This window comes from Phocoena phocoena, chromosome 12 (genome assembly GCF_963924675.1).
Source record: "Phocoena phocoena chromosome 12, mPhoPho1.1, whole genome shotgun sequence".
Lineage (NCBI taxonomy): Eukaryota > Metazoa > Chordata > Mammalia > Artiodactyla > Phocoenidae > Phocoena > Phocoena phocoena.
The window spans coordinates 89,202,082-89,217,285 of NC_089230.1; the positions used below are offsets into that span (position 1 = coordinate 89,202,082).

The window sequence follows — 15,204 nt, forward strand, 5'->3', positions numbered from 1 at the left end:
ATTGGTAAAATCCAAGCTCCTCTTTCTAGAAAAAATGGAAATTAACAAAACCAAGTCACATGCTATTTCTGCAGCTGATAATGTTGTTGTGATCTGCTCACTGGTAGAATCAAGACTGAACACAGGCTTCTTAACAAACTAAGTACACCTTCCTATATGAATTATATTTATGTGATACATATAATCTTTTCTCAAACTGAAACTTCATTTAACAGAAAAATTTGCACACACATACCCACATATCACAAATGTCCACTATTTTTTTCCTAGATATTACCTCCAAGACACATGAAATAATAAAGGATCATTTTGCATTTTCAGTTGCAAATTATTTCTTAACATTTAGTTAGTGATACATACTCCAGAGAGAAATACATAGTTTGCTATGAATGTTTCTTTGAGTTTGAGTGATTATTCATGGATTACACTGATGTTGACAATAATCTACTAGAAATAGGGTTAAATAATATACATCCTTTTTAAAGTGTCCAATCTTTATAGAGTCATTATCAAACTATTAATATTGTAGGAGAGCCTGGTATTCAGTTATTCTCTCATAAATTTCCAACTTACATGTTTAATCTTACATATAGTACACTAACCACAAAAAAGACGCCGTTCTTTGAAATGTGATATGCTATACCATAAAACCAAAAGAAAAAGACTCAGCTAAGAATTACTTACTTTTTCTATGTATTTATTTTATTAAAGGAAAATGTGCTGTTGGAGTAATTGTTTATAATTTATCAAAGAAGAATATTATACACATTAGTTGTATTTTGTTTGTTCTAATTTAAATATGTATTTATGCCTCAGAAGCTATATTTGCCATTTCTTCTAAAATATATTTATCCTATTATTCTTCTAATCTATTTAAAACACTTCTTTGTGCTATGGGGGAAGGCAGGGTTACTGGCTTCTGATTTTTCACTGAAACAGCTTTGAAGTTTTCTTTATCTAAATGCATTGGAGCTGGCTATGGGTTACTGTGCACTGGAAATTCAAATAGTTTTGTGTCAAAAATTTCAACTGTCCACCCAGTATCAACCAAATTTCACATAAATTTTTTAGTGACTAGACTCATTTGTATACTCAATATGCACGGTTAGAAATGAAGGTAAGAACTATGTCTCAGAAGGAGAAGCAGAGGCAGGAAGTTGGAGATGAAAGTTAAGGTCTCTGGCTTGGACATGTGATTTGCACTTCAAGTCTTTGATCTGCTAATAACCAGGAAACAAAGTATGAATCTGGGAAGTACTGGGATACCAACTTCATCTGCGGTGAACCCTACCCCGATGTCTCAGTGGGAACTGGCCCAATCCTCATCTCCAGTGGAGGGCTCCATGTGTGACCCAGTTCTAGCCAGTCAACTGCTAGGAGAGGTTCATTCTACACTTGGGAAAGTCCTTCCTTCCTCTTTTGAAAGCTGAATGACTGGGGGCACAAATAAAGAGGTATGTCACTTAAGCTACCACTGGCCACCATATTAGAATCAGGAGAAAAGCAAGCCTTAGATTAAAGCTTGCCATGTGAGTAGAAGAACAGAGACAGAAGAAATCCAGCTATTTTATGAGGACGCAGCTGAGACTCTACATACATAAGCATCCATCTGGAAGCCTGTCCTATCCTTGAGCTTCCTTTTACATAAGCCATTAAATTTCTTTGTTGCTGAAGCTACATTGATCTGGGCTTTCTGGTTAGGTACACCAAAAGCATATAACCTCATTCAGAGGTATAATTATAAAATGAGGGCATACAATTCAGATAACAATTCTTCTATTTGAAAAAAATGAAAACCAAAATTCAGGAACTTGTAATTTAGTTCTATGTAATGAAAGATGTGTGGAATTATAGCCCACCATTACTGAATATAGTCTCTATACATATCTTTTCTTCACAAAACCATTCTGTAATTCCCACCACCACTCTTTTTAATAGATTAAGATTTTCACTAAGGGAGATGTAAAATAAAATCTGTATTCATGCATTTGAATAGGAAACACTACAAATATGGTTGAATACTCTTTGCAAAATATTTCCTGATTTTTTAAAATTCAAACTTAAAAAAATGTAATTTTCCAACCACATTTAAAGAAAATTAATTATACTTTCCATAAGAGATAGTGTTTTTACATGTTTAAGAAAACGAAGCACTTGGGGTAGAATGCTGAACCAAACATATATGGCTCTTGACCTCATGTAGCTTACAACCGAGTGCATGTGTGGGCTTTTATTACAGAGCACTAATCACATGATGGCAAAGCCACTTAATTTTTTAAAAGTTAGTCCAAAAAAATACGTATCTTAAAATAATGAAATTAAAATAAGTTTTGAGTTAGCTACTGTTGGAAAATATATTTCTTTCTGAACCATTTTAAAGATATATAGTGTTTTCTTTATTTCACCAATGTTGAGTACATCCATGTTGTAATGTTAGTCTTTTTCTAAAATGTATTATGCTTTTTTACATTTTGAACTTTAAATATAACAGATATTTGTCTCCATTCACAATTCATTCAAATAAATGGATGAAATTTTTCAAATTATTTAATGTTTTGCCTTCAACATCATCATTAAAATTCTACAAGGAAAAAATACTTGTCTATATAACATAACAACTAAAACAATTCAAAAGCCAAAATTGAAAGCATTGTTAATATTTTCAATCTTTAAGCAACTTTCTAATGAATTCCTTGATTAAAAAAATATATATATGTTTTTATGTCTACAAAGCACAAATGTTTTCTGTCAGTATTTTGAACCTTCTTATTTCTAGTTAAAGGGAAATATTTTTCTTTGAGGTTTAGCTGATTATTTCCTTAGAGCTTTTTACAAGTTTGAAAATTTACACAATGAGTATTTCTAAAGCTTTATTGAAATCTTAAAATAAGAAAAATACTCTGCACAAAATGTAAACCGTGTTTAAGTTTTAAAATACAGATTTTATGAAGAGTGTTATCCTATGATGAGCAGTAAACTAAATCTCACATTGTTTCATGAATAATCTCTTCTATCAATATTAATTGTGAAAGAATAAACAATTTGGAAGTTTTAAATGAGAGTTTGTATATGTGTATGTGTGTCACAGAAGGAGGACAGAAAGGAGAGAGATTCAAATTCATGGTTACAGGAATATCATCAATCAGCAAGGATCAATCAAGTATTTATCAAAGAAAAGTAACTTTTAATAATGATATAATTAACTTAGAGAAATAAGGTAACTAGGTTTCATTAATCATATATTTATAAATTTAAGAAATTAAATTGTCGAAATATTTTTCTCAAAATGACTCTGTATTTTACTTGAAAGACTAAGGCTAATTAAAACATAATCATTCAGCAAGCAAAAGTAAAACAAAGAGAAAGATGTTTTTTAAGACGCTGAGATAATATAGCATTGCTACAAAAAGGTGGCAATTCCTTTATTTGCCAATACCCTTTGTCAGCCCTCAAACACCACCAATCAAATTAACAATGACACAAATCAAAATTTTGTACCAACATCTTATATATACAGTGAATAAGGATGCCTTTAGAAAATGTTCCTATTTCTGGTGACCTGTAACATAAAATCTAGGTAAGAGTACTTGAAGATCTAGACATCCCCACCCTCCAATGAAATTTGATCATGATGCCCCCAGTATATATAAATTATGTCAAACCACTGTGACAATGGCAAAGAAAATAGGTGCCCAAGCTCGTCATAGGTAGAAAAGAGTCAGGTCAGAGCCATTTCAGAAAACATTATGCTAACGTTATAATGTGATATCCGACCATTGAACATTTACTTCCAACATAAATTGTATTTTCTTTCTGACCCCACAGATATCAGTTGTGTTTGTTATTACGGAGATTCCTATCTAGAATTTCGGAATGTGTTTTTAAATCCACAAAATAACATCTCCCTAGAATTTCAGACCTCCAACGCCTATGGACTCCTGCTCTACATCAAACAAGACTTAGATTCAGGAGATGGACTTTTTATTCAATTATTTATTGAAAATGGTACTTTAAAGGTAAGTCAAATTTATTTAACATAAATTTTATGAAGTTGTTATGATTCACCACTTTGGTGGTTATTATCAATATAAAATTTAACCTTAATTATGTCTTTTATACTCATCACCAGGCTGTGTGTCCTGTTTTTTGTAATTTCTTCCTGTTTGGTGTACACTCTTTATATATCAAAATAGTATATGCTTTAAATAGCTTTCATTCTCTTCTTTTCTCTATATTTTCAACTTTTCTTCCACAATTATATTTCCCAATTTCTCAATTATAATTGCTGCAATTTTTTATAACTTTAATGGCAGACGTGACCTGGGAACCCCTGGGAAACCCCAGGTTTCTTTCAAAGGATCTTTAAGGGGAACACTCTCTTTATAATAACACTAAGATGTTATTTGTCTTTTTCATACTCATTTTCATAAGTGTACATAGTTTTCCAGAAGCTTCATGACGCGATGTCATCCCTCTGATCATTAGTGTAATGTATACTTATATGTTTTTGTGTTTTAAAAGTCTGTTTTAATTTTAGTATTATACATATTGATAGATATAACCCATTACACAAAACTCTTTGGGGTCCTCAGTAATTTTTCAGAGTGCAAAGAGATTCAGATATCAAAAATTTGAGACTGCTCACTTAAAACTTGCCAGTCTTCATAACAATCTTCCTTTAAAAGTCCAAAATTACACAGCTAAATTTTGAAGCCAATGATGAATTGAAAATGCGTGCTCTTTTCCCAAGACCATTCTACCTTATCAAATCACATCATATTCCTGTTCTAAATACTCAGATTAAGGAAGTCATCACTGCAATAAGGTAAGTAACTCAACACAGTCTTGTATATGAAACATGACAACAGTATTTTTGCCTATCATTTCTTTTAGATGTTATTTAAATATGATATGAATTTCCATAGAAGTGTGAGGTACACCTTCTAATTTAAATAAGCCAAGTTGTACAAGTTTGATTTTCTTTAAATACTCATCTTTCTTAAGTAATATAACACATATACATAATTTAGTAAAATGATATAAACAAATGTCAACCCGATGTAGCAGCTTAGTAGTGGTAGCATTATCTTTATTCATTTATCCATTTTTTCACTCATTCATTGAACATTTATCCATCCCCAGTGACAGTGCCAGTTTGTGAGGATTCAATGGTAAATAAAACACACTTTGTTCTCATATTGCTTCAAATTGATTACAGATAATAATAACAGGTGAAAATGGGACAAGAAAATAGAATTATGTAATGAATAGAATACTATGATGAGCCATCAAACGTCAGTCTGACCCTTTAAGATAAGGTTTGCTGATCACTGCTCTACAGCATTTTCCTCGACTAAGACCAGAAATTTCCGTTAGTCTTATAATATGCAGAAAACATGAAGAGACCAAATATAAGGAACTATAAAGCACACATAATATTGAGCCCTGGTCACGTCCAGCACATTTTTCTACTCCTAACTCAGCTCACAACTCAGCCAGCCCCTCTCACCACAGTGGATGTCTCCAGAGACATGGTGAACCACACCAGAGACTTGTAGAATTATCGGTGAAAATATGTATGAAATAATGGAGAACAGAGATTTCTTTCACTTTCAAGTGGATAAAAATAAATTCAAATTAGTTGAACTAAGACATTTAGGAATTATAAAACTGTAATGGGTGAAGAGAGGTGTAGAATTTCTTTCTTTTAGGTTTTATGACAAAGAAAACATATATATTGATACTCTGTAATAATTACTATAATTTATTGGATTGCAATTACGTGTTGGGCTCCAACTTAAGAAAATATATTAAGATCATGGACTCTAGAGCAAGAATGTTAGAGTTGGAACACCAGCTTGGCCATTTAGGGGTTTTGAGGTCTTGCAAAGTTTAAGCTGTCTGCGCTGGAGTTTACTCACTCATGAAAGAGGGTAGTAAATGTAGGTGTGAGGTTTAAATTAGTAAGTGGATAAATAATGTGAAGTTAGTGTAATACAATGGGTGAGTAAGTAAAGGCATATAAACTCACAAAAGAAAGCCTGAGACATATTAATCCAACATGAGGAGTAGGTTTTTCTCTCTGTATTTCTATTTCTTTTTCTCAAAGACCTCGCAGGCCAGTGGAGGTTCTCAGCATGTTCGGTATTACACATGCTCTTTGAACTCTTTCAAAGATGGTAGATCAGGAATTGTTACTCCGTTGTGTCAGTCCAAAATCCATGTTCTTTCCACACCCATCATTACAATGATTTAAAGGAAATTTCAGTGGTATCCTATCTTTATGATTTTAAGATTTTCCTTAATCTGCTATGATTTTTCGAGACTATGCTGCAATTTCCTCATTCATTTTAAAAGTATAATCACATGGGGAATGTATTTACATTACAATTTTCACAAAAGACATATTATGGTTGAACTCTTCCAGTGATCATAATTTAAGACCTATTCAAATTCTAGAAATGCCGAATTATTAGTCAAATGTTTTTTTAGGAAATTTAAGTTTCAAAGATAAATATATCAAAATTAATGTTTAAAACTATTTCATTGGCTCTTTCTAATAACAAGGAGGTAAGCAGATACATCCATGTTGGGACTCAAATGTCAGTCCCTTCACTTATTAGCTGTTTCATGAATCACTGTGCCTCCCTGACTGGAGCAGATCACTCCCCCTCAGTTTCCACCTCTGAATAAAGAAGGTAATAAAAGGGTAGTACCTACTTCACAGATTTTTCTTGTTTTTTGTTTTGTAAGAAAGCAATTAGGTGAAACCTATAAATTACTTTAAAAATCCATGGTACAGAGTAACAATCACAGTAACTATTGTTTTATATATATCATAAAGGAGCTATTTATAATAAAAGAAAATATTCAATACAATTAATAAAATCATCCATTAAATATTTTTAAATGTTTAACTTTTACATCCCTGAAGATAGGAATTAATAAGTCTTAGCTGTACCTGAAAAATAATTTTCTGATATATTTGAACAAAACAAGGAGATTACCACCCCCAATACACACACATTGTTGGCCAGTAAATTATCATTTAAACCTAAATAACTATTTTAACTAACAACATAGATCTCCTAGTGATGTACATAAGAAATAGCTAAATTATTATCCATGCTGCCAAAAATATTAAATATTAAATCTGGTCACCTTGATTGCATACTAGACACAGCATAAAAATGCAATAGACAAATGTGGCCTTTTACTTAGTTACACATGGCTTGAGAAGAATGTACAGCCAAAGGTCATGCAACTGATTTTCTGGTAAAGTACATGTAGATATATTTGTTTTTGAAAATCTCAGTGCTGTTTAACATAGTTCTTAAAGTGAACCCTCAGTAGATAATTTTATAAAGGAAAGGAACCTTTCTGAGATGACCAAATATAAAAAGTTAAGATATATAGCATTATGTTTACCTTTGGATTACATGTGGGAAGATATAGACATATCAATTTAATGTAGCTAGATGCATAGGAGTTATGAAACACTATGCAACTGTGTTTCTTTAACTTATATGTGGCTTACAGATCCCTAATAGATATGCTAAAGACTATAAAGGCCCTTTCTGTGAAAGAATGGCCACAATATAACTGATATACTTTCAGGAACATGCTGTTGAGAAGATGTAGACACTGCAGCCCATTCATGGAATTCCCAGGAGTGTCTGGCCAAGCATATCTACTATAGACGTGATTTGCTCCTTTTAAAACCATAACTCAGTTGGTCCAATTAGCAATAATCCCACAAATGGCCATAGTCCCCTTCAATCCTCTGGAAGTTTAGGATGAATGATTAACTTTCATAATCTTTGTTTCCCTTGTGTGACGTTAACATCACTGTCTAGATGGTATACACTAGTGTTTGCATTGCTCAGTTACTAGTATCTAAGGAAAATTGCCTATTAACACTCACTCCCAGCTAGCTGAAGAAGCTGCCTTTCTCAACCAGGCTCCCCAGAATACAAGAGAAACCAGAAGTGTGTGTTTGTGTGTGCGTGCGTGTATGTATGTGTACATGTGTATGGTTTATGTGTATATATATAATATGTATGAATTTATGTGTTTTTATTCTAGCACTTATTAGTTGCACACCTTGAGCTGTCACTTTAATTTTCAGACTTCTTATCTCTCCAGCACACTAAAATATTACTGGTAAATTGTAATGTTCAATACAAAAATAAGATGTTAATTTCACACTGAAAAACTGAGGAAAAAATTTTTTTCCCCGTAGTACCACTTTTTCTGTGCCGGTGAAGCAAAATTGAAAAGCATTAACACTACTATTAACGTGGATGATGGACGAAAGTATACACTGCTTATCAGGTAAGATACACTTTTTATTTCCACTTCATCTCATATGCAGCAAAGACTACTTCTCTGGGTATTGTTCTTGCACTTTAAAGTGGAGGCTCCCCTGATTAATATTCACATATTCTTGTATGTAAATTAATGTTCATCAAACCATTCTGTCTTTTCTATATGTCCTAAAACAGTACTGGGGAAAGCATGTTATAGGAACTATATTATCAAGGAATTTACATAAGCAGATTTATAAAAAGAAGCCCTGAAATCCTCACAATGTTTTCCACTTAGAGGAGTTGTGAAAACAAACTGGTATTTCTTTTGATAAACAAAGTCAAATATATTCATTATAGAAAATGTGGAACATTCAAAAAAACATAAAGAAGAAAAGTAAAATGATCCATTATACCACAATTGATATAGAGTAATGAATATATATTATTATATTCCTAAAAGCTGCATTTGAAGTTGACTTTACCCTCAAATCCTCACCAACATCAGATATAATTTTGCCAATCTATTAAGTGAAATTGACATTTCCCCCTAACTTGCATTTTTTTTATTTTTAGTAAGGTCTAATTTTTAATACCTAGTATATATTATGTGTTTTGCCTCCCTCCACCATTTTTTCTAAATAAGTGATATTTTGAAACACACACCATCATCCTTATCCAGTATGTAGACTAAAGTAAGTTATTTGGTTATGGCAATAGGTTATTATTTGGTAAAAATAATTAACTGTTTAAAGCCAAAAAAAGAAGAAAGCAAAGAGGCAAGAAAACAGAGACTGGGAAAGAAGTAAAAGGAGAAGTTTTAAGGAAGTCTACCCTCTTTCAGCCAGAACTACCCAAATCCTATTGTCTAGAATCCAGACTCTTAGGGAAAATTAATGAAAAAACAATTTATTATCAACTACATTGTGGAAAGGTTACATCACATATACCTTCCCTGACACTCAAAATGTATGTGTGCATTTTAAGACTCCTGAGATCCTAATTTAATAAAGTGTCGCTTTCTTTGCTTAACTCAAGACATGGGCACAGGACACTTTAATGTTTTTCTTCAGCATTTTAACCTCTTGAATAATCAATGCTGAGGACAATACACTTTGGAAAATGCCATCCTAGCCAAGGTGATAGTTTCCCAAGGCAGAGTGTACCACCATCTGGACAGATGGTGGTCTATGAACATTGGGGTAGCAGTGAGAATTGTATAACAAAAGACATATTTGGACCCTTCAAAGGAAACAAAGGCAGGTGAGAAATGGTGGGAGAGACAGACGATGCTGTTCTAACTTGGGGAGTGTTGAAAAAGGGTTAAAAAATAAATTGAGAACACGGTAATCATAGTTACAGTTTATTAAACACCAATTATGTGTCAAGTCATAATTCTATTACATACACAAATTTATTCATCTCTAAGAACAATTTAATTATTAACTTTTATTATAGTTTCTTTCATTTTTTATTGAAGTATAGTTGATTTACAATGTTTCAGGTATACAGCACAGTGATTCTTTTATACATATATATAGATTATTTTTCATATTATTTTCCATTATGTAGTTTATTATTATATATTGAATATAGTTCCCTGTGCTATGCAGTAGGACCTTGTTGTTTATGAATTAACATTTTATTATAATTTTACTATCATTTCCCAGATGTAGAACTAGGAGATATAGAGGTTAAATACAGAAAAAAAAAACAGCTTGAAAAGGGCACAATTCCAAGGCTACTCAAAAACGTCTGAATATGTTTTAAGTCATGGGTACAATGACCCACGTTGTAGAAACATAGTGTAATTTGATCTCTTCTCTTCTTCTACCCTGAAAGAACTGCTGCATGTTCAAGATAAGATAAAGATAAGAATTATAAATGATGTGACCTGGGCTTCCCTGGTGGCGCAGTGGTTGAGAGTCCGCCTGCCGATGCAGGGGACGCGGGTTTGTGCCCCGGTCCGGGAAGATCCCACATGCCATGGAGCGACTGGGCCCGTGAGCCATGGCCACTGAGCCTGCGTGTCCGGAGCCTGTGCTCCGCAAGGGGAGAGGTCACAACAGTGAGAGGCCCGCGTAACGCAGATAAATAAATAAATAAATAAATGCGAATGATGTGCCCTGCAAAAAAGCCTTCAAGCAGCAAGAACAATATTAATTAGTAAACATTAAACACCCACCATATGCCGGATGCTTTACAGATACAGAACTAACTAAGCATCACAGACTGGGGGACTTAAATTACATAAATTTACTTTCTCACAGCTCTGGAGGCTGGAATTCTGAGATCAAGATATCGGCAGGACTTGCAGCAACATGGCTGCAACTAGAGATTATCATACTAAGTGAAGTAAATCATAAAGAGAAAGACAAATATCATATATCATGTAAATGCAGAATCTAAAATATGACACAAATGAACCTATCTACAAAACAGAAACAGACTCACAGACATAGAGAACAGACCTGTGGCTGCCAAGGGGGAGGGGTTTGGGGGAGGGATGGATTGGGCGTTTGGGATTAGCACATGCAAACTATTATATATAGGATGGATAAACAACAAGGTCCTACTGTATAACACAGGGAACCGTATTCAGTATCCTGTGATAAAACATAATAAAAAAAATATTTTAAAAAAGAATGTATATATATATATATGTGTGTGTGTGTGTACATATATGTGTGTTTGTGTATAACTTTGCTGTAGAGCAGAAATTAACACAACGTTGTGAATGAACTATACATCAATAAAATTTTTTTAAAAGATACTGGCAGGGTTGGTTTCTTCTGACGCCTCTCACTTGGCTTGTATATGACTGTTATCTCCCTGTATCTTTGCACCATATCCTCTGTGTGTCTGTGTTCTAATTTCCTCCTCTTATAAAGACATTAGTCATGAGGGATTAGAGCCCACCTAATTGTTTCATTTTAACTTCTTATCTCTTTAAAAACCCTACCTTCAAACAGTCACATTCTGAAGTACTGAGGGTTAGGACTTCAACATATGAATTTGTTATGAGTCCATAACACTCATTTTGCACATTTCAAAGCTGAGGATCATAGAAAGTAAGCAACTTTCTCAAGATCACATGGTGCTAGTCAGTGCGAGGGCAAGATGAGAACCCAGATCTCTTAAATTTTTCTACTATAGCATGTCCAGTCTATGTTTTAAAAGTGACTACATACTCTTTAAAGTGTTTTTTAAAAGAAAAACATTACATCTCAGGGGTACTTATTTTTTCTCTATCCTCAGCACACGTCACTTTTAAGGATATTTAACAGCAAAAACAAATCACTTTCCTTAAAGTTATATAACTACAATTTGTTTTTTGCAATTTACACACACTATTGTTTTTTATTTTTATGAAAAAGTAGTTGACAACCTGTCTATATCTGGTCTAAGTTATCTAAATTCAGAAATATTTCTTCACACGTCCTGGGTTTGTTTGAAATAATGGAAAATTTATAGAAATATTCATTTTTCTTATGTTTATCATCTATAAAGAACAAAAGTGGAGCTCCATTAATTTTAGTTTTCTACACCTTTAAAACATACTTAGAAGTAAAAGGGAAAAAGAAAATTTCAATCAATTCAGGAATGCTGTGGCTATAATTTAAAAACATTATATTCTGCATGCACGTTATTCTTTATTTTTTCCTGGACATGCCGCGCAGCATGTGGGATCTTAGTTCCCTGACCAGGGATCAAACCTGCGTCCCCTGCATTGGGAAGTGAGTCTTAACCACTGGACCACTAGGGAAGTCCCTGTGGCCATAATTTTTTGACCATTAACATACCTTTAAAGTAAAGCTAATTGTATGCACACATTTCACTCCCAACTCTACATTCTCATCTTGTTTCTGTTGGATGATGACGTTCCATTACATATAATATAGGAGAAGTATCCTTCCTCCCATGCTCTAGTGGAATAGTGGGGAAAAAAACAGCAAAGCTGTGCACCACCTATGAAGAAAGGCTCTCTCAGAAAGACTGAAACAAATACTCTCTGTGAAAAAGTAACTTGAAAAGCTCATTATTTTTGGAAAAAGGAAAGACAGGATTTCTGCACAGGAGCACGATACTTTTAAAAAAGAAACGTCTGATTATTTAACCTAACAAAAGCAGGAAGGAAAATATTGAGTGCTTAAATCAGGTGAAATGCACACTGGTATAGTAAAGGTACTAAAAGTACATGTACTAAACCTATTTTACTGAGATATTAGCTAAAGCTGTTGTTCATCTTTTAATGAAAGGGAAAGTACAAATGAAACCAAGTAGCGATGTTAGGCTGCAAAACCACAGCATATAGTACATGAAGAAGAAAAACAAACACAAATAGGTAAGCATTTGTCACCCCACTCTTGAACACCTTGGTACACTTAAGGATGAGGTGCTCTGTAGATTATATCAATGGGCTCAGTCATGGGTTCAATTGTGTCTCCAAAGGTTTGCATTGAAGTGCTAATCTCCAGTATCTCAGAATGTGACCTTATTTGAAGATAGCGTCTTTAAAGAGGTAATCAAGTTAATCTGAGGTCATTAGGGTGAGCCTTAATCCCTTATGACCAGTGTCCTTATAAAAGAGGGAAATTAGGACACAGAGAGAGACATGCACAGAGGGAAGACAGTATAAAGAGAGGAGAAGGTGGTCATCTACAAGCCAAGGAGAAGGACTTGGAACACATCTTTCTCTCGTAGCCCTCAGAAGGAACCAACACTGCTGACACCTTGATCTTGGACTTCTAGCCTGCACAAATGTGAGACAATAAATTTCATTTGTTTAAGCCATCCAGTCTATGATATTTTGCTGAGGCAGCTCTAGCAAAAAAATACAAGCTTTCTTGTCTTCTTGCTTCCTATGTGGTTCCATCAATGGGGAACACTGGAAAGAAATTCAAGAGACAAGCAAGTGGCATCATGATCTATAATCCCTTGACCTTTGTATGGTGTCCCAGGGGCTGGTTCAGTCCCTCCTGTGAAGGTATCAGCTCCTGGCTGATGGCGCTCCTCCAAGTACTGATGACTCCTTTCTTTCTGGTGGCCTTTAGACACAGAAGTGGTATCAGAGTAGCCATGTTGTGGCCCAGGAATACTATAGTATCGCTTGTGGTTCTACCCCCAACCACATCTTTATAAAGAGCTCATTTATTCAACCTTATTCAATTTATGCTAGTCCAAATGTGTTTTTGGCTGAACACATGAGTCTCCTCCAGTCAGCATGGCAGAGAATGGGTAGATGGTTTACTGGTAGGGGAAAGCAGGCATGGAGGCAGCATGTCTCATTTTCGCTGGCATTCTGTTGGCTAGAACTTTGTCATATGAACACACCTAATGGCAAAAGGAGCTGGGAAAGCTTTTCTAGCTTTGAATCCAGGAAGAAGAGAAATGAGCTAAAACAATGTGTACTAGACAAGATGAGAAATATTTCTAAAAGGGGAAATAAGATAACTGTCTATCTTTAGCAATAAAGACAAAAAAAGTTTATAATACTTAATAGTTAAATTTCAACTACAGAATTTATATTTCTTTTAATCTTGGCTCTGAGTGGATTACCGGATTGCTTATACAAATAAAATAGAAATTAATGTATATACTTTTTACTTATTAAGTTATTATAACTGCACAAAAAATATCTACAATATCATATTACCTGTTGTAAACAACTGCTTCATTCCACTGTCTTTCTATGACTTAAATTATCCCAACAGATAACTGTCTTGCCTAAAGTATGGGTACACAATGCTTAGGAATGATAAATTACTTCATCTTCATACTGTAAACCTTGAACTTCTTATCTGTTTGAGTGGTAGAAAATAATATAAAAATGCAGCAGACTGTGCATTCAAAACACAGAGCAGTTTGAAAGAAATAACTTATTTTATATATAAATGTGTATATATATATATAAACAAAGACATTGTGTGTATATATATAAACACTTATATATACACATACACATATAACATATATATAAAGATAATTGGAACATTATAACCACAGCAAGCATCAAAGATTTCTGCTTTGAAGGTATTAATAATAAAGACAAGGACTAGACATGTGTCAACCAAGGCAGGAGTGCTTTGGCTCAGATGGCAGGAAAATCAGTGAGATAGAAAAGGAAAGAGAGAAGCTCCCACATCTGAAGAGATGCCAGCTTCTGGCTGATCCCAGGCCTCTCAGACAGTTTGGCTTCAAAAACCCTGTAGTTGAAGGCAGTTCTGAATTAAGGTCTCAGAATTCCCAAGGAACCAGCTGTGTGGCTGACAGGGTCTTGGCGCTCCAGCCTGGTGTCAGGCCTGAGCCTCTGAACTGGGAGAGCTGAGGTCAGGACATTGGGCCACCAGAGAGCTCCCGACACCACATAATCATAATATGAACTGGCAAGGGCTCTCCCAGAGATCTCTGTCTCAGCGCTAAGACTTAGCTCTACCCAACAGCCAGCAAGCTCCAGTGCAGGACACCCCATGCCAAACAACTAACAAGACAGGAACACAACCCCATCCACTAGCAGAGAGGCAGCCTAAAATCATACTAAGTTCACAGACACACCAAAACACACCGCCGGACATGACCCTGCCCACCAGAAAGAAAAGATCCAGCCTCATCCACCAGAACACAGGCACCAATCCCCTCCACAAGGAAGCCTACACAAGACACTGAATCACCCACTGGGGGCAGACACCAAAAACAACGGGAACTACGAACCTGCAGCCTGTGAATAGGAGACCCCAAACACAGTAAGTTAAACAAAATGAGAAGATGGAGAAATATGCAGCAGGTGAAGGAACAAGGTAAAAACCCACCAGACTAAACAAATGAAGAGGAAATAGGCAGTCTACCTGAAAAAGAATTCAGAGTAATGATAGTAAAGATGACCAAATCTTGGAAATAG

At 34.5% G+C, this 15,204-nt stretch overlaps 1 protein-coding gene across 1 annotated transcript in view; it reads left to right on the plus strand.

Annotated features, from left to right (window-relative positions):
- Nucleotides 1-15,204, plus strand: part of EYS (eyes shut homolog) — a 1,660,061-nt gene that overhangs the window by 940,937 nt on the left and 703,920 nt on the right. The window contains 2 exon segments of the mRNA XM_065888819.1: nt 3,826-4,016; nt 8,243-8,334. Coding sequence (XP_065744891.1) covers nt 3,826-4,016; nt 8,243-8,334 — 283 coding nt within the window.